Raw genomic sequence first — 23730 nt, 5'->3', positions numbered from 1 at the left:
TTCTATAAAAAAAAACTCATTAATGGCATTTTGGACTGTCCAAAACTACTGTCACTTATTTGTATTTGCCGCCCACAAAATGCCGCCCACAAAATGCTTACGCTTGAACAGGCGTAAATTGTTTAAAACTAAAGCTTCAAAATCGTACATAGTTCACCTATAGAATTATAAAGACCTATAATTGCGTAGACATGGGCAACGATGTAAACATCTTTACCAACAATAAACTTAAATTTAGAAGGTCCATAATGCCATTGATAAGTAATACTTAATTATCCATATTAGTTTTCATTATTATTATTATTTTAGTTTATTAATTTTTTATTCATTGTTTTTTTTTGTGTTGTAACTTGAAATTTTGATTTGTCTTTTATTTGTTTTTTTTTTTGTGCTATAATGTATATGTTGCTTTATTGTTCATGCAGTTATCACTTATAATTGAGGTACCACTTCTTTTATTTTTTATTTAATGAACTGTCTATCATGTATCTGTGTGTACTTTGTTGGTGATCTAATAAATAAATATTATAATACTTTATAACATTTATTAAATTTCAAACACAAATAATAAAGGAGAGGAGGCCATAGCCCAGCAGTGGGATGTTCACATGCTGCTGGTAACAATTACAGAAAAAATCGTTTAAGAGTATAATGAAAGATATATTTCATAAATAAAAATGAAGGCCTCCTTGGTGCATTCTTGTTCAATATGCTGATGTCAGTAAAAAAATCTTGTGTTAGAAAGCTTAGGTGCAAAAAGTGAATATTTATGCAAACGAAAAGCATTTTATTTCTTTCTTTCTCTACTTTAACTGTTTCCAAAATATTTTGAAACTAAAAGAAACTGCTTTTGATGATGTTAATTATCATAATATACTATAGTCCGCATCAGCAGTGTAGCGTCAGTCAGAACTAACGATGTTATAAATACCTTTTTTTTAAATGGGTAGTTGTGTGGGGCTCGCCGGTGTCCAAGGCGCCGAGTGCGCCTCGAACATCGGAATACCCACTAAAAAACCAGCGGTACCCTTTCAGTCTTAACGAGGAGCGCCACGGGATCACTTGCGCATGCTACCATACGTTGCGCATCCTACGCTCTGACGATGAATGTACATCCTAAACAACGTACAATGCTAAAAATTAATGATCGTTCGAAACACGTAGCTATTAAATAATTGGTTTTAATTTTATGAATGTCATCGTATTTATTCATCAGGACAAAAATGACTAAAATATATAATTTTTAAATAGTAAGTAGTTATTTTACCTTTGACCTACTTTATAGAACAATAAGATAGATCATAGAAAAAATACAGGTATTACATACGTACAGCATGTAAATACGTCAGTAGCTGTAAATGTCCCACTTCTGGGTCTTCGCAGATCGCTTTGACATTATCATCGTCAACACCATTTGTGTTTAAGTTATTAGTTTAATATTTAACAAACCTTGTGTTCGGTGAAGTAAACCGGTATCATGTGTCGGTTCTGCTATTTGTGCCTGAAATGAAAGTAATACCTTTTTTTCTTCGACGTGACACTCTTGTCAGAGTGGTCGTGGTCGCCATGTAGTATTACGAACTGTTCGGCACAGGTGTTATTCGCCTCACGAACGTTCGCCATATATAACCTAATAGTAATATGAATATTACAGAAATAACGAAAATGTCTCTTGACCTATTTTGGCACCACCAGAGACGTGTCAACTACGCAAAATATATTATTATAGGTCTGACGTGTGTACAAGCAGTTTTGCTTTTTTAGATGTGCGCCTCGTATTATAAACTTAGCAAAGTTTTACAGGTCTATCTTTGCCTATCTATATATATTGATCTATATTTGCCTTAAAATTCAATTCTGACATTGGCAACACTTATATTTGACGCTATAATCGATCTATTATAAAACAAAAGAAACGGTGACGATGTTCAACTATTATGTATAAGTAAAATTAGAAATGTCACAACTTCAAACATACAAAATACTTAGACTTTCTCATAGATTTATTAATTAACGTTGCAAACGAGCAGTGCTACGGTGGGCTGCGGCTAAACCTATCTAAGTACGAATACTAGCGGGAATGAATAAAAAAGGGTGGTGTTAAAATGGTGTTCAAGGTGAATGATCTCTACTTGTTAATTTATTGCTTATTAATTTACCTAAATCATTTTTTTTTTCTTTTTTTTCTACAAACAGATTTCTACAGACAGAAAGTAAATAAAACCAGTTTATGGTATTTAATTATTTAATTACTATTATATCATAATATATTAAATTCAGCTAAATTATTTTACTTTACGTTTATTTATATAAACTAAAATATCCCTTGTGCCTTTAATCTTATTAGCTCACTCACCCTTCATACCGGAACAGCAACAGCGTTGATGTTTAACAGTAAAATATGTGATGCATGGTACACAAAAACAAGCAGCAGATGTTATTCAAAAAATCCATAGTATGTCTTTTTTCATGCTTATCCCACTCTTCTTAAATGTCACCTTATTAATGAAGCAAAGCTACATCAATAAAAGTAACTTAATGATGACACTGCGCCTTTATAAGGACTACAATGTACACACGGCTGAGCTTTTTATAAATTAGTGATTTCACTTTCATTGTCCTTACAGCCTTTGACGATCATAACGTCTTTTTTTGGTTATTCTTTTACCAGTTTCGTGAGTCCCGTAAAAGGTGCTTCTACAAGTAGAAACAGCGGAACCGCTGTTATGAGAGAAGCGAGGGTGATGCAGATGGATAGAACGAACTGAAATTAAATAAATATATATATATATAATAAATATATATATATATATTTATTTATTAAATATAAATTATATTTGATAGGAAAAAGAAATGAGGTTTTAAAAGAAAAAGCCGGGATGGCCCATTTGGTTAGAACGCGTGAATCTTAACCGATGATCGTGGGTTCAAACCCGGGCAAGCACCACTGAATTTTCATGTGCTTAATTTGTGTTTATAATTCATCTCATGCTTGAAGGTGAAGGAAAACATCGTGGAAACCTGCATGTGCCTAATTTCATTGAAATTCTGCCACATGTGTATTCTACCAACCCCCATTGGAGCAGCGTGGTGGAATAAGCTCCAAACCTTCTCCTCAAAAGGTAGAGGAGGCCTTAGCCCAGTAGTGGGACATTAACATGCTGTTACTGTTAGGATAGCTCGTCTATGGGAAACCCGATGTAACCACGCCCATTGATATTGGCATTGTAAGAAATATTTTAACTAAGTATAAGAAAAGGAACTAAGACACTACGTTCCTACGTTCCTTGTGTTACTTAAAAAAGTAAAATTGGGCTGGTTGGTGTTGGGCAAAGACCCACTCTCCTCTTCAGGAGAAGTTTTGAAGCTTATCCCACCACGCTGAAAAGACATTGAGCGGTGACACCCACAATGCTTGTTCTACCAATTAAAATATTTTCGTCACTACTTAAATATTATAATTCAAGAACATGAAATTCAGACTTATCACATCAATAATCTAAATTTAAAGAGAGCGAAAGTACGAAAAGCTTTTATTATTTATTTTTTCTGTAACTTTCAATTTTCGTAATACGTTAAACATGTAAATGTACTAAGCTGTATAATGTAAGCTCCTTATTAACTCCTTTTTCATTGCATATTCTCCTTAATAGATAATACATCTAGTTTCAAGCTACAAGTTGTTTTTGTTTTTTTTTTAATGTTGTATTGATGTAATTACTCTAGGAGTAATTAATGCTTCTATAGAGAAGCATAATAAATAAATAAACGCGTTGTACACTGAAACGTTCTCCGAAACGCGCAGCGCGTTCTGATATAGGTTTTATGTTTATTGATTTTTATTACAAAATAAACGTCTCCTCATTTATTAGTATAGACGTCACTGGATAATAGTAGGCAATGTGCCTAACGAATGAAAATAGCGCCATCTCGTGACAGTAATTCAAATTCCATACAGATGACAGTTAACGTAAGGTCTGTAGAATAACTAAGAAAACTCGCTAGGCACTCAGTTTTTATTATAAATCTAGTTATCGACTTTACAAATTAATGTAACTTTCTTTAAAACCTTAAGTAACTTGGATGTACTCACCATGTTAAATGTCGTCAGGTGTATTAGACTGGTCTGCATATTGGTGTATATTATAAGGTAGAAGTAGTGTAATAAATATACACAATACGTCAATTGACTTGGTATCGTCCAGATATTACATTCGAAAAATTTGCGATATACACCTGAAATAAAATATATATATATATATAATAATATTTGAAACCTTACACGCATATAGCTTATGATAAAAATTATTTTATTATAGTAAATATAAATACTTCGCAGTATATCTGTAAAGTAAAAAGTAACAGCCAGTTAATGTCCTACTGCTGGGTTAAGGCCTCCTCTCCCTTTTTGAGGAGGTTTGGAGCTTATTCCACCACGCTGATCCAATGCGGGTTGGTGGAATACACATTTGGCATAATTTCAATGAAATTAGACACATGCAGGTTTCCTCACGATGTTTTAAGCACATGAAAATTTAGTGGTGCTTGCCCGGGTTTGAACCGTGGGTTCAATCATCTGTTAAGATTCACGCGTTCTAACCACTGGGCCATCTCGGCTATATACTGTATATATTGTAAGAAATTATTATTTTTATTTATTTATTATTTATTTAATCGATACACCACAGTATTTGAAATATGGCACTTAAAACAAGAATACGATAAAATGACAGATACAATTTCAAACACTTAATAGGTATATACAGCATTAATAGTTACGTTAGCCTCCAATAACAATTTTTTAACAATACTCTATTTAATAAATACTACAGACTGCAATATAACACGCTTATTAATTATTTGACATTCAAACAATTAGCAAAAAAATAAAAAAAAATGAAGTAAAAAAATAAAAATAACTAACAATAATTACAAACAATGATAATATAAGATTTTTAGAGATAATACTGTAATTTACAAAGTTCTAATATTAAGTAGAATATAACAAACTAAATATAACAGTAAAGATATCACAATCACAATAAAGCTCCCAGCGTTAATTTTTTGCGAAAAAGAGGTAGTGAGTCGTGAAAAATGTCAATGCCATCACTGTTGACTTTATTATATAAGTTTATGAGGTGGTTGAGTGGAGAGTATTTACCTATATTTGATTTGGAAGTTCGAGAGGAGAAAATTTTTTTAGAGGTTGTCTAGGTGCAGTACGTGGCACTGCTATGTTAATATTTTGTAGTAGATCTGTTGCATCCAAGTGGTTATTCAATAATTTATAGAAAGTAATTAGAGAGGCAATTTCGCGGCGTTTTTCTAGAGTGCACAGTCCAAAATATTTTAAACGTGATTCATAGTCGGCCTTATAAGGGCAACTGTTACTTCCACTAGCCAGTAATTTTGTAAATTTGTGTTGTATGCGTTCTAACCTTTCAATGTAAATCTTATAATGCGGATTCCATACTACAACCGCATATTCTAAAGCGCTACGTATAAACGAATTGTACAAAGTTATGATAGTTGCCGGTCTCTTAAAATCATTGCAGTTACGTCTGACAAAACCGAAGCTTTTCCAGGCCTTCGTGGCAATATGATTTATGTGAGTGTTAAATTTAAGTTTGGCGTCGATCATAACACCTAAATCACGAACAACCGAAACTTCCCCGAGCGGTTTGCCCTGTAAGCTATACTGATGTCTTATTATGTTTTTATTTCGCGTAAACTTAATAAACTGGCACTTATCGACATTTAGTTCCATTCCATTCAAATCACACCATTTTTGTATGGAGTTTAGATCGTCTTGGAGCAATTTGCAATCATTCATGGACGTTATAGAGCGGTAAATTTTTAAATCATCAGCAAAGATAGAACATTTGCTGTTCTTGATACAGTGTGCAATGTCATTGATAAAGATGATAAATAATATTGGGCCTAGGTGTGATCCCTGTGGAACACCAGAGGTCGCAATAAACTCGTGAGATTTGTAATCACCGAGTGTAACTCTCTGTACTCGATCAGATAAGTACGATCGGAACCAAGATAGCAGGGGGTCATGAATGCCGTATAACCTAAGCTTGTAGATTAAGATTTTATGATTAACTTTGTCGAACGCGCTACTGAAGTCGGTATAGATCGAGTCAACCTGTTGTTTATTGTCTATGCACCCAGAAATGTAATGTATGTAAGTTGTGAGATTTGTAGTGGTTGACTTACGCTGGCAAAATCCATGCTGATCACTTGTAATCATGGTATTGATATATTGGGACAAAATTGGGGTAATTATACTTTCAAAGGTTTTGGATAATACGTTTAACATTGAAATCGGTCGGTAGTTTCTTACATCGCTCTTTGATTTCTTTTTATGAATTGGTAAAATATTAGCTTCCTTCCACTTCGTAGGAAAAGTTGAAGTCTGAAGAGATGTGTTATAAATAATTTTTAATGGGAGTGCGAGTAATTTACACGTTTTTCTGAAAAAAAGAGGAGGAATGCCATCAGGACCAGCTGACTTGCTTGGATTTATTGAACGTAATGCTTTCGATATAGTACGTTCATTTAGTGTGACGTGAGCGAGAGACATTTGAGAATAAAAGTCCGGACTTTCCTCTACGAATTCTACACAAGGCTGCAAAGAAGAATATGAGGACGCAAAGTTCTGTGCGAAAAGATTACAAATCGCTTGACCAGAATGGGCTGTGGTGTTACCTAGTGACATTTCAGATGGGACCTCGGATTTAGCTCCACGCCGTTTTTTAACAAAACGCCAAAATTTTAAGGGATCGCGAAAGATTGAATCCTCGACTCCGGAAATGTAACGGCCGTAACATAATTCAAGTAGATTCTCGACGCGCCTACGGCTTCTTGCTAACTCTAATATATCTCTAGGATTCTTATAACGTTTGCACAGTTTCCTAACTTTCTCCTTTTCGTTAATTAATTTTATCAGGGAAGATGTGAACCAGACAGGATATTTAAATGCTTTTGGCTTGATTTTTGGAACACGAGAATCAATTATAGCGTACAAGATATTATACAATTTTTCTACCATAGCATCGACATTCCCGCAACTCCCTAATTCGGAGTACCAATCAAACTCTCCTAAACATCTGTTTACCGCGTCGTAGTCTGCCTTTCTAAATAAATATGTAGCAAATATTTTATTGTATAAAAATTTATCGGCATTAATTCGCAAAGATATTTCTAGTGCTGGATGGTGAGGATCAACATTACTTAATAATTCGCAAGCTTCAATTACTGTTAAATTGTTAAAATTATTCATGACCAAATCTAGTATACGTTGATTGTGATTCTTAATTTTGTTGTATTGTGTTAGTGAATTGAGTGACAAAAAATCCCAAAATATTATCGGTATGGTCGGGTTTTAACAGATCCTCGATTTCGTCCAGCCGCCAATTTAAAGAACCCAAATTAAAATCCCTCAAAACTACAACTTTACCAGGGTTAGATTGCATTACAACACTTATATTGTCCAAAATGAGGTTTAAACTTTCCAACGAGACAGGCGGAGGAATATACACTGCGCAAAATAAAATGTTCGTAGAAACTCCATTTTCGGATACTTTTACAGAAATCCATAGATCTTCACCGTTACTTTCCAAATGTTCAATTCGTCTAGATTCTATAGATTTAGATACTGCAATAAGTACTCCACCACCAGTCTTGCGTTGAGAGGAGGTTGACTGACGATCTCTTCTGTAGATGGTGTATTTATCCGTGAACAATTCCCCGTCCGCAACAGTGTCATCCAGCCATGTTTCGGTTGCAACAATCATCTCATAGGTAGTTAGTAATGTTGCCATTTGTATTTTATGCAATTTAGTTTTCATTCCACGAAAATTCTGATAGTAAACCTTGAATTTTGTTAATTATCTACGGACTAATAGTAAATAAGAGATTCTCATTTTAAAGATTGTTCAAAGAATTGTAGCTTTTGATTTGTTTAGCAGGTGACTGATCATTTTTCCTAACGAATATCCGACCATTGCGAATCCATACGTATCTTATTCCTTTTTCTTTTGCAACGATCCTGGTGCGTGCATGTAATGCTTTGTAAAAGGGGGAAAGATGTTCAGAGACATATATATTCGACTTGTTACCGCCGTACCCCAGATCGCCTGAATTCAATCTTTCGGTTTGTCTCTTCTTATTGAACTTGGATACTGCAGCGATGATACTGTCTCTGACTTTTGTATTATGCAGTTTGACAATTACCGACCGGGGTCTGTTATTGGTTTCATCCATTTTCCGTACCCTTGTGAGACGGTATTTCCGAGTTGATTAATAACTGAGTATAAATTTTCAGATCGATTCTCTGGAATACCGCTGATTTCCAGGTTGTTTTCACGCGAATGTTGTTCAATAAGATTTAGTCGAGCAGATAAAGATTCAACAGTTTGATTTAGGGTACTGTTGTCTTTTGCAAGAAACTTAATTTTTTCCTCGGAAACTGCCAAATCGGCCTTAACTCGGTCGTATTCGAAACTCAGATACTCTACAGATTCTTTTAGTTCATTTAGTCTTTTCAGTTCATTTTTTATAAGCTCGAATTCTTTGGAAAAGAAAGTGGAAACAGCTGATTCAACAGACTCTTTTACTGTATTTTGGATGATGCGTTTAATTTGTAACATGTCTGGGTACTCCTTAGTTGGAGAATTCGATTGTAATAAAGTATCTTTACTTTTTTTTCGCATTGTGACGTTATTACTCTGTTCATTGTCTGTTTCCTTGTTGTCTTCGAAGTGAATGTTTGATGATTGTGGTACCGAACCCGTTGGTCGAATAGGTGTATTTGTGTTGTCACTTTTAGGTTGTTTACAACGACATCCGTGGCACATACAGGAGCTCTTGTTTTCTTTTGACATTGAAGTAAATTTGTGATCGGATACGTTAGCACACAGTAAGTCGAAGTATTGCTTGCACTTTGAGCAAACGAGGTAATCTCGACCTTTGATATTGTTGGGACAAGCTGCGCAGATGATAGTATTTTTATTATTTGACATTTTGGATCCGAAGTTTACTTTCTTAAAAACTTAGTTAAAAATTATTTGAATATTTTATTTCAGTTTTAGCGAGGTTCGAACTCAGAACTACCAGTGATTTTGCATTTGTTTCTTCCAGTGTATCCACTAGACCAAATGTTCAATTAACTATGCAGGTGAAAATAAGGTACCATACTTTAGTGGTAGAAATCGTTGATACAATTTGAATTTGTTGTGGTAGCTTATTGTCACATTAAAGGTTATAAAAATTTAGCACTTAAAACGTGTTGTTTTCCGTGTATATAATAAGTTTCACTTGATTCCTTTGTAAATGTAATATAACACTGTGTTTTTTAATACGATTTTACGTTGTATTTAATGAATTAAAGCGATTATTAACACTGATTATTTTTGTTCCAATAACTGTAAATTCACTTAGTTATTTCAGTGTATAACACTTGTACTTAGTTATTGACTTATAACACACAGTTCACCGCGGTTTATATACGGGATTAATAACAAATACTTTTTTAAGAAATAAATTGTTACGGAGACTATGTTTACTGTTTGGCTGACATCTGTCATCTCATAAAAATAATAATTTCCTTTTCATCGATTTAATTAGTCCAGGAAATTAACTTTAGCAACTTAATTAAAGTGAACAAGTACTGCGCAAGCACAAGTGCACATTCCTTTAATTTTATTATTTTATTGAACCGCAAACGGTCCAAAGGTTTTACAGGCGTTTCGTTCGGGAATATAAATACAGTCAACTCTGACTATGGACTTTGTTACTGAGAGTTTTTCGATTGACAAGCCTAAATCGAACTGGTAACTTTACATTTGATATAATTCTCTTATATGACGTTTCGAAAGTGCTTGTATAAAGTTTATATAAGTAGTTATTTCAAGATTAACGAGGCGAATTATAAATAAGTACATTATAGTTTTATTAGGAGTTATAAAGCAGTCAAAAACTTACTCTCCAACTTAAAGATCATTCCAGCGATCAGTATTGCAGCGAATATTGCGATCGTTGGTTTAGCTAATGCGGCGTAAATCACTCTTATATACAGGGGTTCCTTCTCAGCCTGTCTGTAGAAAACAGCGCCAGACATAACTAAAGCAATGATCAATGGACCCATGGTCCAGTAAATATATCTAAAGTTCTGAAAAAAAAGTATACAATTTTATGATGAATTATTTTTAGATGTTTCCAGTATTATCCAAATATTTAAGAATGTTTTTTTATTTCTACACGGCTATTACGAGTATTAATATTAGTAATTATTCTTATTTTGTTCCAACTTACAGACTCCGGGCTCATATTGAGAATCTTTGACAGAAAAACTCGATTACTTTTAATGGCCTGACTTGGCATTTGAGCCCAGAACCTCGGGATTGCGGCCTTTGAGCCACTAGACCAACGAGGCAGTCATTACTCTCACAACCCAATGGCACGGTAATTCGACACAACCGAAGAGAATTTAGGCGTCACCAAATGTGCTACTACCCTCTTTTACGGGGTACGGAAGTACATTTTGCCATTGCCAATATTTAAATTCCAGCTACTTTTAAAACTTGCCCGATTGAAAAAATATACTCTTTGTCTAACCAGGGATTTGGAACTATCCAATAAATCTCGAATTTTAAAGTGCTTTATATAAAATATTTAACAAGCCATGAAAATAAATACTGGTATTATTTATTTCTTACCGCATATTTCTTTGTATCTATTTCCTTGTTTTGCCACCAGTATACGAAGTAACCAAGTGATATTCCTGTGACGTAGCTAGCAACATTACTATGACTCATTTTATAAGTCTCATTAAAAGTAGGGTCCGTCTTAAAAAATAAACTGGCGTCGCTGTAATAAAAAAATTAATGTTACGAATATTTCAAATCTATAAAAAGTACTAAGCTGTCTATGGTCTCTTCTCAATATCGTTAGAGAATTAGAATGGTCCTTGTTTATATTGTCCCTATTTGCCACAAGGCTACGTGTGAGTAAAGTGTAAATCAGTAACAATTTACGTGTAAATAGTGTATAGTTAAACTGTATTATTATTTAATTGGTCTTTAGTCTTTGTTTATTTACTTATGTATATACATATATTATTAAAATCCACACATTGCACGCAACCTCACATACAACAGACATATACAGACATACTCTACACACACACACACACACACACACACACGAGCTCACATAAAATTAAATAAGATATTTTAATACATAACTTTCATTGGTAATTATTAAAAAATAGTGTCTTTTTGTTTTTTTTTTTTTGTTTTGTAACGAACAATTATAGTAACTAAAGTCTGGGAAGGAACTGACTTCTAAAACACAGCGAAAGCTAGTTTTGAATTCAGGGCTTGTATTAGAATTGTAAGCAAAAGATAATAATAATAATATCCTGAGACATTTTTCACACATGGCCATCTGATCCCAAATTAAGCTTGTACAAAGCTTGTGTTATGGAAACCAGACAACTGATATACTACATACATACTACTTTTCTTTTGTAAATACATACTTATATAGATAATTACACCCAGACTCAGGACAAACAGACATGTTCATGCACACAAATGTCTGTCCTGGGTGGGAATCGAACCCACAACCTTCGGCGTGAAAAGGCAAGTATCTACCAACCACGCCAACCGGCTCGTCGAATAATAATATAAATAAATATAATATGTAATTAGCACTTTTATTAAAACGGTATTGACTAATTGTGTCGAAATGCAATCTCAATCATTAATTGATGGATTAAGCAATTGCTTATGCAAATTATATTTTATCAAGCAAATGCTAAATTTAGTATGACATAAAAGTATGACCAAATATGTAATAAACGTAAAGAAAAATTAAAAAATTAAATAGTGTATTTGCCGGATAAATATAACAACAGTAACAGTAACAGCCTGTAAATGTCCCACTGCTGGGCTAAGGCCTCCTCTCCCTTTTTGAGGAGAAGGTTTGGAGCTTATTCCACCACGCTGCTCCAGTGCGGGTTGGTGGTAATATAACAAAATACCATAAAATAGGTATACGTTGAGTTTTTTATTCAGTCTGATTTTGAAGAGTTATAGTTAGACCTGATTACTTTCTATTGTTCAAAAGAATATTACAAAATCTATCACTTATATTCAGCCCAAATGGAACAGCCCAGCGGATAGAACACGACAATCTTAATCGAAGTTTGTAGATTCAATTCCTGAGCGCTAAAGATAATATGCAATATTTGTGTTGGATAAATAACCTTGGCCAAATAATGACGATGGGATAGAGATCCTGAATATAGGTGTGAACAGCAGGCATCATAATACCAATAAGAAATAGAGACGTCAATATTTTCCACCTCAGTCTGTTGTTTTTGAGTAGCACGCATAGGAAGAAGCCAAAGCAGCATAATTGCATATCTGCAGCGAGATACCTGCAAAGAAATAATTATGATTACAGGCACAATGGACATAACATCTTAGTTCCCAAGGTTGGTGGCGCATGGGTGATGTAAGCGATGGTTAATATTTCTTACAATGCCAATGTCTATGGGTGTTGGTTACCACTTACCATCTGGTGGCCATATGGGCCTCGTCCGCCTTCCTATTCTATATATATATATATGTCTACTTATAGGCTTCAATTATAATATGTATTTGAAATTATTTATATTATGTTATTAAAATCTATTAATCTAGGATTAGGAGCTAGTAGTTCGAGTTTCTTTATATAATATTACTTAATGACTCAAAATTCAAACGACCACCAATTCGGAAAAGAAAACGTATAAGAAATCCTCAAAGGAACGGGGCACATAAACATTTACAAGTTTCAATATAACTTATCCATTTTATTCCTAAGCTTTTGTGGGTTTTACATTTTCTACCATCGGGTATAGTTCAAATATCTGAGGTTCTCTTTTTGACGTAATTCAAATCCAAAATTTGAGTGGAATTTTATAAAATATAAAATGATTTAAAATACCAAGAGTGCAGCAAACACTGGGCGTTGTACACGTAGTTGTTCATATATAGAAGATTTAACCACCAACGTTTTCTACAATCTGATATCATGATGTTTCCTGTAACCTGAAAGAGTCCGATAAGAGAACATAATAAAGAGAACACATATCAGTAGTAAGTAAGGTAATAAAGGAGTAAGTGTAGGTAAAAATGTAGCAGTCTCTAAAAGCGTCACTACCAATACTACTGAACAAAGACCACGTATTATCCTAATCGGTCTTAGTCTTAGTTCAACCATTGTTTACCTTTTTTATAGTTCCTATGTTTTCTATTGAGTACCACTATGTAACATTTATTTTATGATTTGTTTTTAAGTTCTGTTTAGTCATTATTTGTTTTCTTGCTGTGAAGCTCCTTTAATTGAAGGAGCACACATATTTTAAAATACTAATTCTCGATGTTATGTACTCGTAAGTGTGTATTCTCTGTTGGAGATTCTTAATAAATAAATAAATAACTGGAAGTTAGTGGATACACACGTGGCAGAATTACATTCGACAAGGCCAGGTATCTTCACAATGGTTTCTTACACTGTGGAGTACGAGATTAATTAAAAACGCAAAAAGCACGTGAATAACCAGAAGGTCGTGCCTAAATGTGAACCGGATGCCTTCGGTTGAGATCTACAAAATCTTTCGCACAACTGGGCTCTTATATAACTCTTGTTCTTTTAATTAAAATTATCTTAACTAGTACAATATTTTTTTTACTAACAAATGTTATTGTTGTTGCTTACACATTATTTATTAGTAAATATTACCTCCCATAGCGGTGCAGGTCCTAGAAATTTAAACCATGTTGCCGTCAGAAGTATAATCAAAGCATATACTGGCGTTAATCTGAAAATATTGAGTAAAGTGTTTTATTGGTGTTATCAGTTTGAACGACGAGAAATAGACGAGATTTTAATCTTTGACCAGCAATAAAGCTGGTTAATTTACTGGTGGTAGGGCTTTGTGCAAGCCCGTCTGGGTAGGTACCACCCACTCATCAGATATTCTACCGCAAAACAGCAATACTTGATATTGTTGTGTTCCGGTTTGAAGGGTGAGTGAGCCAGTGTAATTACAGGCACAAGGGACATAAAATCTTAGTTCCCAAGGTTGGTGGCACATTGGCTATAAGCGATGGTTGACATTTCTTACAATGCCAATGTCTAAGGGCGTTTGGTGACCACTTACCATCAGGTGGCCCATATGCTCGTCCACCTTCCTATTCCTATTCTATAAAAGCAAGTTCACTAGCAAGACTAAGGTGAAGGGTTGTTCGGTTAATTTTTTTTTACAGAATAGTTAGGGGGACGGGTAAATGAGCCATAATGATGGTCACAAAAAAAATTAATCAAATCATCAGGTCTTGTTAAAACTGCAAATTGGCATCGTAGGTGCTTAGAAAGTATAGGTACCTAGATTTTCTAGTAAATATTTACCTGACATATCTGATGAATATTCCTTTAGGAATCATTCTCCAGTTCAACGGTTTCCCTTCACTTATTTCAATTTTATAAGCCAGAAAGAATCCAGAAATAATAAAGAAGATTTGAATCATAAGTGTTGCATTAAATAATACATGTAGAGATGGTTTGGAGTATGACTGAAAGTTAAAGCGAAAAACTATTTAGTTGAGCTTTATCCAGTATTACAATCAATTAACATACAGATTATACATCTTGTCTTATATTTTATTTATTTATTTGATAAGGCAACAGACAAAAATATGTAAATATATTGCACAAACAGACGACTCGATGCTAAAAAACTGTCTGCAAATCAACTAAAACAATTACAGGAAATAATATTACAAAAATCGTTTACTCTTACGTATACAAATATATGTAAATGTATTATATTAAGATTTAATTTTAATAAAACAATTACCAATTCCAAGTCATGTACGTTTCCAACAGCGATAAGGTACGGGAATAAACAATGAACTATTATCACTCCATATGCCGAAACACACCTACACATGTAGAGAAAAGGATTAAAAGAAATTATCGCAAAATATGTTATATAAATAAACGATTCATACTTCAAATATAGCTTACCTCACCCCGTTCAAACTTTTAAGTCTTTGCAAACGCGGATCCGAAAAGCGTCTCGTTGATGTTAGACTTTTCCAATTGCGTTGTATTGAGAATGATAAAAGAAAAGATGTAAACATACCTTAAAAAATAAAGTACATAAAAGATTATTTACATTAAACTGTTAGCCGTGATCGTTGCTCGCTCGCTTAGTTTGTGCTTACAATTCATCTCGTGGTCAGTGCCGAAATAAAACATCGTGAGGAATTTGGTGGATGAAAATCTGTTACGTGTATCCACAGACCAGCATTAAAGAAGCGTGATGGAGAAAGCCGTCTCCTCAAAGAAGAGAGTCCTTAGAGTCATTAGCAGCAATGGGATTTACAGGCTGTTATTTTTAATCATTAGTTTTATGTATGTGTTACTTATAATAAATGAGGATTTATTTACCTTTATCTTTATTCGTATCGTAGATATCGTATAGGCTTCCGATTACATTTAACAATATAACGCCTAATATTATAAATCCTGTTAAGATATCAGCGCCATCTATCTCGACATGTTTATCGGATAAATTGTGGCAGGAATAGTGTTCTATTTTTGTTTTTAATTGGTATTCATTCCAAAAAGTTTGATTGAGGCATCCCTCAAGGGTTTGGTCTGAGACAGATGCCTTATTATCTATGTAACTTTGGCATTTTTTCGTCGCACACACACCATGTCTCAGATTTGTGTGATTGTAATGTGACTGTGCATATTCTGAATATTCCTAATAAATATAGATAATATTAAAACAATATTTTAATTATAAAATATATATTAAAATTTATTTATAAATGAAGAGTTATTTGAAAGCAAAAGATGTGAAAGAAAAACCTCAATAATGCGGAGGAGTTCATTCGGCTCATCCGACACCAATTGGAAATTCAATAAACAGTACACGTCACTAGGTTTTTGAAGACAAGAGTCATAATCATCTAGTTTGTATAGCGGTGGCATGCGGTCATATTCACTTGCTGTAATATAAAAATAATATTATACAATTTTTTATTACTAGTTATAAATGCGAGCGTGAGTTTTTACATTACGTGTTCACGTCTTAAGTCCTTGTAGCTAAAGGCCGTGTAATTAATATTTGTGTATGTATTTAAAATCTAGTTTTATTATATATTTGTAATGTTATTGTTCGAGTTGAAATATTATTTTTATTAGTTTATTTTAAATTCTTTGTAAATATTTTAAGCAGATAGTTTAGCAGGCCCGCGGTTTCACCCGCGTATAATTGAAAAAAATCACTAAGAGTAGACTTATAATATTTCAGTATATACTTACAACATATTTAGTTTTATTTTCGTGGGATATTAGTATTTATTCGGTTTTTGTCGCACCCGGATCTAGATGGAGCAACATACAATTGGAATAATACACGAGAAAAACATCATTCCCATAAATCTATTCCGACATACTTTAATGTTTTTCCCTGTGCTTTATTTATTGTGACTGCAAACGATACCTTCCCGGGAAATTTTATCCTTTTAAAATTAAAACGTAAATCTGTTTTTTTAATAAGTACTTATTATCAACTAACCGAATAACTGGTTCATTTTTCGGACTTGTGATTTAAAGGGGAAGTGCTGCTAGCATTCTTGCCTCCATTCCACGCGGTCACGATTTTACTATTTTTAATTTTTATTTGTATTTATTTAAGGCTTTACTTCACTTGTCAAACTAACCGACTAAGTATAAATTTAACAAAACCATGAAAGAAATATATATGCGGCAACGAAATGAAATACCTACCTAACCTATAAACTTTAACTTACAAATATATTTGAATACAATAAATAAATACATATTTATGTATGAGTATTTTCAAACCACCTACTCAATTATCACCCTACGGGTGAATAATATGTCGAAACTATAAAAAGTACTAAAAACTGTCTGTCTATTTTCGATCTTATCTCGATATTAAATATTTTATTCATTTATGGACAATAAACTAAAGGTTATACGATTGAAATTTATTTTTTATTGATAACATAAATATAGATATATAATATAATATATAATATATCCTGGGACATTTTTCACACACGGCCATCTGATCCCAAATTAAGCTTGTACAAAGCTTGTGCTATGGAAACCAGACAACTGATATACTACATATACTACTTTTTTTTTTTTTGTAAATACATACTTATACAGATAATTACACCCAGACTCAGGACAAACAGACATGTTCATGCACACAAATGTCTGTCCTGGGTGAGAATCGAACCCACAACCTTCAGCGTGAAAGGCAAGTGTTCTACCAACCACGCCAACCGGCTCGTCAAATCTTATATCTTTCATAAGAATTAATATTTTATAAAAACGACTGCAAATAATGCATTATTTTAGAACGAACCACACAAAAGATTATAGTCAACCTTAAAAGATAAACAACAACCAGCATGATGAACCCTATTTATTTTGATTGATCGTATAGATCTGAGCTCAACTTACATTGGAAGAACAGTTATTTTACAGCAATTGTATCGAATAAATGTTCGACGTGATTCCTTAAATTGACACAACTTGATTATTATTTATAAACCGATTGAAATAAAATAACTAAATTTTAAGTGAAATTAGCCATGTACATTAGTGAAAACCGCACTCAAATCCGTTAAGCCGTTTTTAAGATTAGCATGCACAAACGCACAGAAAAACAGATAAACGTACAAAAATTCTAACAATCATTGTTTTGGGTTCTATTGCGTTGATAAAGGCTAAAAAGTAGAAGTTTTACTGAGATATCTTCTATGTACAGACAGCGATCAGTTACAGATTTATTATTATTATCCGTGCAGTGAAGGAGAAAGAATACATTTCACTGCCCCTCTCTTTCCCATGGGTGTCGTAAGAGGCGACTAAGGGATATCTGAGCGACCATCTGCTCATCTGGTGGTAGGATGCTAACATCCGCCTGGCTTGTTACCACCGTACGCATGGTAAAAACTCGTGAAGTGGCTTGCAGCCGCGTTTCGAGGTCAGCCAGCGTACAGCCAGTGCCCGAGCGAGTATTGCCGCGATGGGTGTTGGTCCAGTGGAGACGGCTGTTGAACCAATGCCGGGGGAAACTGTATTGACATGCCGGACAGGGAGACCTGAAGAAACGGCTGTTCCGCTGGCCGCCCGTGGCAAAGTACAGGGGCCCGAGCGTGCCTAACCAGCTCGCGAGGCTGCCCCACCAGGCCACGCATAATCTCGGGGTGGACCGTCGTGCCGGTTGGTGACCGGAAGGTGGGGTCCCGGCGGCCACTTCCGGGGGCGTTCGGGGGCCCTTCCGTCCGGCGGATCAGTATATTTTCCCTTTTGGCAACCATTTGGGAAAACACGCCTCCATACTTTGTCCATCCCTATCGTGGCAATACGTCGCTCGCTTCACGTCTCTTTTCCTTATTTTTCCAAATGGTATGGCAAATAAGAAATAACGGTCGTTCAGCGGTGCACACCCCCACCATACCCACGCTGTTTGAGGTCGAGTTCTCTAACATCCGAGGACTCCACGCTAACCTCAACGCTGTCCACCACCATCTCGAGACAGCACGGCCAGCAATGTTGTTTCTCACGGAGACGCAAATACTCCGCCCTGCCGACACCAGCTACCTTAACTATCCCGGCTACATGCTTGAAGAATCTTTTAAAGCGAAAGCCGGAGTATGCTTGTTCGTCAGAGCGGATGTTTGTTGTCACCGATTGCGCTGCTTGGAGGACCCCTCCTTTTCCATGTTGGTGGTACGTGTGGACCTGTTTCGTCAGAGTCGAGTCTACGTGTGCCTCTACAGATCCCACAATGGTGACTTGGAGACAAGCCGATTATTTGACCATCTTAGTCGGGTGGCAGATGCTGCGCAAGAGCAGTTTCCTAACGCGGAATTGGTATTTTTGGGAGATTTTAATGCTCACCATAAATCATGGTTGAAATCCTTCAAAACTGACCATGCTGGAAGAACTGCTCATGCTTTTGCTCTCACACACGACTTGAACCAACTGGTTGATCAGCCCACCAGGATCCCAGACATTGATGGGCATGCGCCTTCTCTACTGGATCTTCTGCTGACTTCTCACCCGGTGGAATATCAGGTTGTGGTTCAAGCTCCACTTGGTTCTTCGGATCACGGCCTTATATCTACCAAAGTGCCACAGGCCAAGCTGCCGCCATCAGCGGTATGCAAACGTCGCGTTTGGCACTATAAGTCGGCAGATTGGGACGGTATGCGCGATTACTATGCGTCAGTCCCTTGGAAAGAACGTTGCTTCAGTGGGAATGACCCGACAGCTAGTGCCGCTGCTGTTGCTGATGAGATGGATTTGTTTGGAATGGAATACTACATTCCTAGCTCAGATCTCATCAATAGAGGTACGCGTAACCGTTGGTTCACTCGTGAATGTGCCGACGCTGTATCATCTAAGCAGGCGGCATATCGCGCGTGAATCAATGGCTGCATTAGCGGGGCATCTAACATTGACTCACAGAAAGCAAACTACAATAAAAAATCCAAGTCCTGTAGGAAGGCATATACGAGAGCGGATGCACAGCGCATTGTACAGATTGTTCATGACCTTATTTCGCATCCTAGGGGCTCCCGTAGCTTCTGGCGTCTGACCAAGTCTGTGCAAAACAATTTCTGCCAACCTTCGCTGCCACCGCTCAGAAATCCGGACGGATCGCTAGCTCACAGTCCGCAGTAGAAAGCCGACCTCCTGGCTAAACTCTTTGCCAACAACTCTGTGATCGATGATTGTAGTGCGCAGCCACCAACAATACCTTCATGGGGCCACACGATGCCTGACATCAAAATCAGGCAACGTGATGTGCGTGCGGAGCTGCAATCACTTGATATACGGAAAGCTAGTGGTCCCGATGGAATACCAGCCATAGTGCTGAAGAAGCTGTCTCCTGTGTTAACGCGCCTGTTCCAACTTTCTCTCTCTTCGGGATGTGTGCCCGGAGGCTTGGAGAAGAGCTAATGTGCAAGCGGTTCCCAAAAAAGGGGAAAGGTCTGACCCGGCAAATTATCGGCCAATAGCTATCACCTCAATACTTTGTAAGTTGATGGAACGGATTTTAAACAACCAACTGATCCATTACCTAGAAGATCACTGTCTAATTAATGATCGTCAGTACGGGTTTCGACCAAAACGGTCCACAGGTGATCTTCTAGCGTACGTAACACACCTCTGGGGTGAAGCTATCGACAAACATGGAGAATCGTTGGCTGTCAGCCTCGATATCTCCAAGGCTTTCGACAGGGTCTGGCACAGAAGTCTTCTCTCCAAGCTACCGGCATATGGTTTGCCTGCTCAGCTATTCACCTAGATTGTCAGCTTCCTACACAAGCGTAGCCTTCGTGTTTTAGTAGATGGTTGCGCTTCACAATTCTATGTAGTGAATGCTGGGGTCCCCCAGGGATCTGTGCTATCTCCCACACTCTTTCTTTTGCATATCAATGATATGCTCTCTCTTGGGAACATACATTGCTATGCAGATGATAGTACAGTGCATGGTGGATACCACGGACGCGCAGTGACTGGGCGGGCGGAAACTAAGGAGAGGCGGGAGAATCTTGTCATTGAACTCGATAGGACGTTAGAGCTCATCGCCAAATGGGGTTCTGATAATCTTGTTGAGTTTAATGCCAAGAAAACACAGGTATGCGCTCTCACAGCGAAAAAGTCACCATTTTCCCCTCTTCCCTCCCTCTGTGGCACACCGCTGATGATACAAAGCAAAATCGCCATGCTGGGGATGGACGTTCGCTGCGACCTTAGTCCAAGGGATTACATCGAGGCTATTATAAAAACTGCTTCACGCAAACTCGGAGTTCTGAACAAGGTGCGGCGTTTTTGGCGCCACAACAACTGTGCCTTTTATACAAAACACAGGTACGGTCTTGCGTTGAATATTGCTCGCACCTTTGGGATGGCTCCGCTAAGTACCTACTGGAGGCCTTGGACCGGTTGCAGCGACGTGCAGTACGCATTATTGGCGACGTAAAGGTCACAAACACCCTTGAACCTTTACAATTGCGTCGCGAGATAGCAGCACTGAGCGCTTTCTATCGACTGTATCACGGCGAGTGCTCTGAGGAATTATTCTCTCTAATTCCTGCTTCTCCCTTCCTTCTTAAGTCCACGCGAGCTGGTTCTCGATGGCACCGCCTAACTGTGACATCAATTCCATCGCGCACAAAGAAATTTGGCAACTCCTTTCTTTGTCGCACTACCAAAAAATGGAATTCCTTACCAGCTCACTTGTTCCCCTCCTCTTACAAGCCGGGTTCCTTAAAACGAGACGTGAAGAGGCATCTTGCGGGCCGGCAAGGCGGGGACGGCTAGTACAGAACATTCTTCCCGACTGTACTGGCCGTCGTCGCGTTTGGACTCTACTACCACTTACCATCAGGTGGAGTAGAGTCATTTGCCATCCCGGGGCATATAAAAAAAATATATTATATGTATTTAATAGTTTTATTGGCTGATATTATGTTACTGTTGTAATTTTACTAAATATTATAAGTGCGTACTTTATACGGAATATTATTTGATACTTTACGTAAAGCCCCTAGTAATCGTATAGATTTCTTATAAAGTCCATTTGTAAAATTCCAAGTAAGTTTTTCATCTACTTACAGACCTAAATATTTCTATCGATTTGAGGGCTGTATTATAGAATTATTAAAAGCTAAAGGTGAGTAGTATTATTGTTTATATATAGTAGCAGAGCAATAGTTTTAGATGCATTCATTGTTAATAAATTATATTGTAACCATTTGTGAAGTTTATTAAGATCTTTCTGTGCATCAGCTATTAAGAGATGTGCCAAATTACTCCACATATAATATACAGAATATATATAATCCGATAAGATGGCCGCCTTAACTTTTGAAACGAGGTTCTTTTACGCGGCTTACTGTGGAGTGAAATGGCAGAAAATAAATAATAATAATTGGCGTTAAATAGCGTTGCCTACTAATGCCTACCTCTAAAATGCTACGAAATGCGGTAGTCGTTCGAATTCAGCACTGTGCACTCTGTGTACTCTGTGAGTAAATGTGTTCTGTGGTACTGCGCGAGCGCTTCTGGAGCCAAACCACGCTAAACGATAGACCGTACTATACAGGTCACCTGTATAGTACGCCTACCTATTGTAGATCTTTTTTTTAAATATAATTTTGTTTTGTTTATAATATATTTCATCGGTCGATTAAATAATTTAAAAATATATTCTTATGGCTCAAAATTCAATTTAACCAATCACACTCACACAAACACACGTGCATTCAATACTTACACACATACAATCGCTTATACAAAAACACAAATAACAGTGTAACTGCGCTGGCACACACACACAAAATAGTCTGTCGCCTAATTGAATATTACTGTTTTATTTAATTTCGTTTTTTATTCTTATTTTTTATCTTATAACTCATTATTATTCTGTTACATTTACATTTCATTTGTCAAACCTGTGTGTTGCTACTTCTGTTAACTATTATTAGGTTTGCATAATTCAATGGTAAACATTAGTTATCTATTGTCTGTGTATCGTATTTTTTACATTAAATAAATACTATAATGATATATACGAGGGAAGCCGCGTGACTGTGACAGTATTCAAAATGAAATCCATCACAATTTATATCATTATTCTGAATCAAATTTAATTCTTTGTCTTCTTAAATGCAATAAGTACTTCGATCACTCATAAAAACTTACTTATTAGTGATAGAAGAATAAGTAGTTGAATTCTGCTAGAAGCGCCTCATGGGAAGCGTGGACAGAGTTAAAATAATGTTTGCTTATATCGATTGTTATATTACGGTTCTCAGTTGTTATTTTTTGTATATAACTTACAATTCGCTATTTTATGTTTAAATTTGAATAAAATACTATTTTCCTAAAAAAATGTCAATTGAATTTTATAAATTGAAATTGTTTCTTAATCTTTGATTAGAGAGAGTTGAATAAAGGAGGTTGAGGCGCTTTTTAGTGTGGCAAAAGTACTGTAATGTAATCAAATTAAATCTACATTTTTAAAAATGTTTTTTGCATAGTGTGTTTTAATTTTAACTTCTTTATTTGATTAATATTTTATAACGTTGCGTCTCAATTTGTTTTCTTATTATTATTATTCTTAATATTAAAAAAATATATTATTTACTTACCATTTAAGTAATATATCACACCGTAAGTTTCATGTAATAATAAAACAAAAAATAAAATTCGATAAGTTAAATTCATCCTTTTAAGATTTTGTTGATAACAAAAATTAAAACGGAAGTTTACAAAACAAATATGTTACATTTGTACCAATTTAATACATTAACAAAAGTACATGAACAAATTTCCGTTGCAATATTTGACGCACACATAAACGCGCATACAGCTTTGCTATCAACACTTGAATGTGTCAAGTTCGTCGACATCGTAATATATAAGCTTTTTCAAAGACAAAAAAAGGTTTTTCCATATTTAATTTAATGCTTATATAATGCTAACGTATTAAGATTAAAAAAAATACAAGGGTAATTTTACCTAAGTATATATTGTTGTTTTTTTTTAATGTAGAAAGGCACGAATAAACGGAGACCATATTAAATTAATTGACATTGA

The 23730-nt window shown here is 35.6% G+C and overlaps 1 protein-coding gene across 1 annotated transcript; it reads right to left on the bottom strand.

Moving 5' to 3' along the window:
* Positions 1–2283: 2283 nt before the first annotated feature.
* On the bottom strand, positions 2284–23499 carry LOC126774972 (nose resistant to fluoxetine protein 6-like). Its single transcript, XM_050496662.1, has 13 exons — positions 23283–23499; positions 15940–16079; positions 15514–15832; positions 15088–15205; positions 14918–15002; positions 14470–14633; positions 13801–13879; positions 13003–13106; positions 12278–12451; positions 10725–10875; positions 9991–10177; positions 4094–4236; positions 2284–2764 (listed from the first exon to the last, which is right to left on the bottom strand). Exons 1-13 carry the CDS (start codon positions 23356–23358, stop codon positions 2657–2659), a joined length of 1848 nt encoding a protein of 615 aa, XP_050352619.1. The 5' UTR covers positions 23359–23499; the 3' UTR covers positions 2284–2656.
* Between the last annotated feature and the right edge of the window lie 231 nt (positions 23500–23730).

This window comes from Nymphalis io, chromosome 17 (assembly GCF_905147045.1).
Source record: "Nymphalis io chromosome 17, ilAglIoxx1.1, whole genome shotgun sequence".
NCBI classification, from domain to species: Eukaryota; Metazoa; Arthropoda; class Insecta; order Lepidoptera; family Nymphalidae; genus Nymphalis; species Nymphalis io.
The sequence above is the reverse complement of the archived record's forward strand: the minus strand, read 5'-3'. Positions and strand labels throughout refer to the sequence as shown.

Coding starts and splice junctions, on each gene's coding strand:
- LOC126774972 (XM_050496662.1), bottom strand. CDS start 23,358: ATGAATTTAACTTATCGAATTTTATTTTTTGTTTTATTATTACATGAA. Junction 16,080..23,282: donor TGTGATATATTACTTAAATG/GTAAGTAAATAA, acceptor TTTATATTACAG/CAAGTGAATATGACCGCATG. Junction 12,452..13,002: donor CAGTGTTTGCTGCACTCTTG/GTATTTTAAATC, acceptor ATTTCTTTGCAG/GTATCTCGCTGCAGATATGC.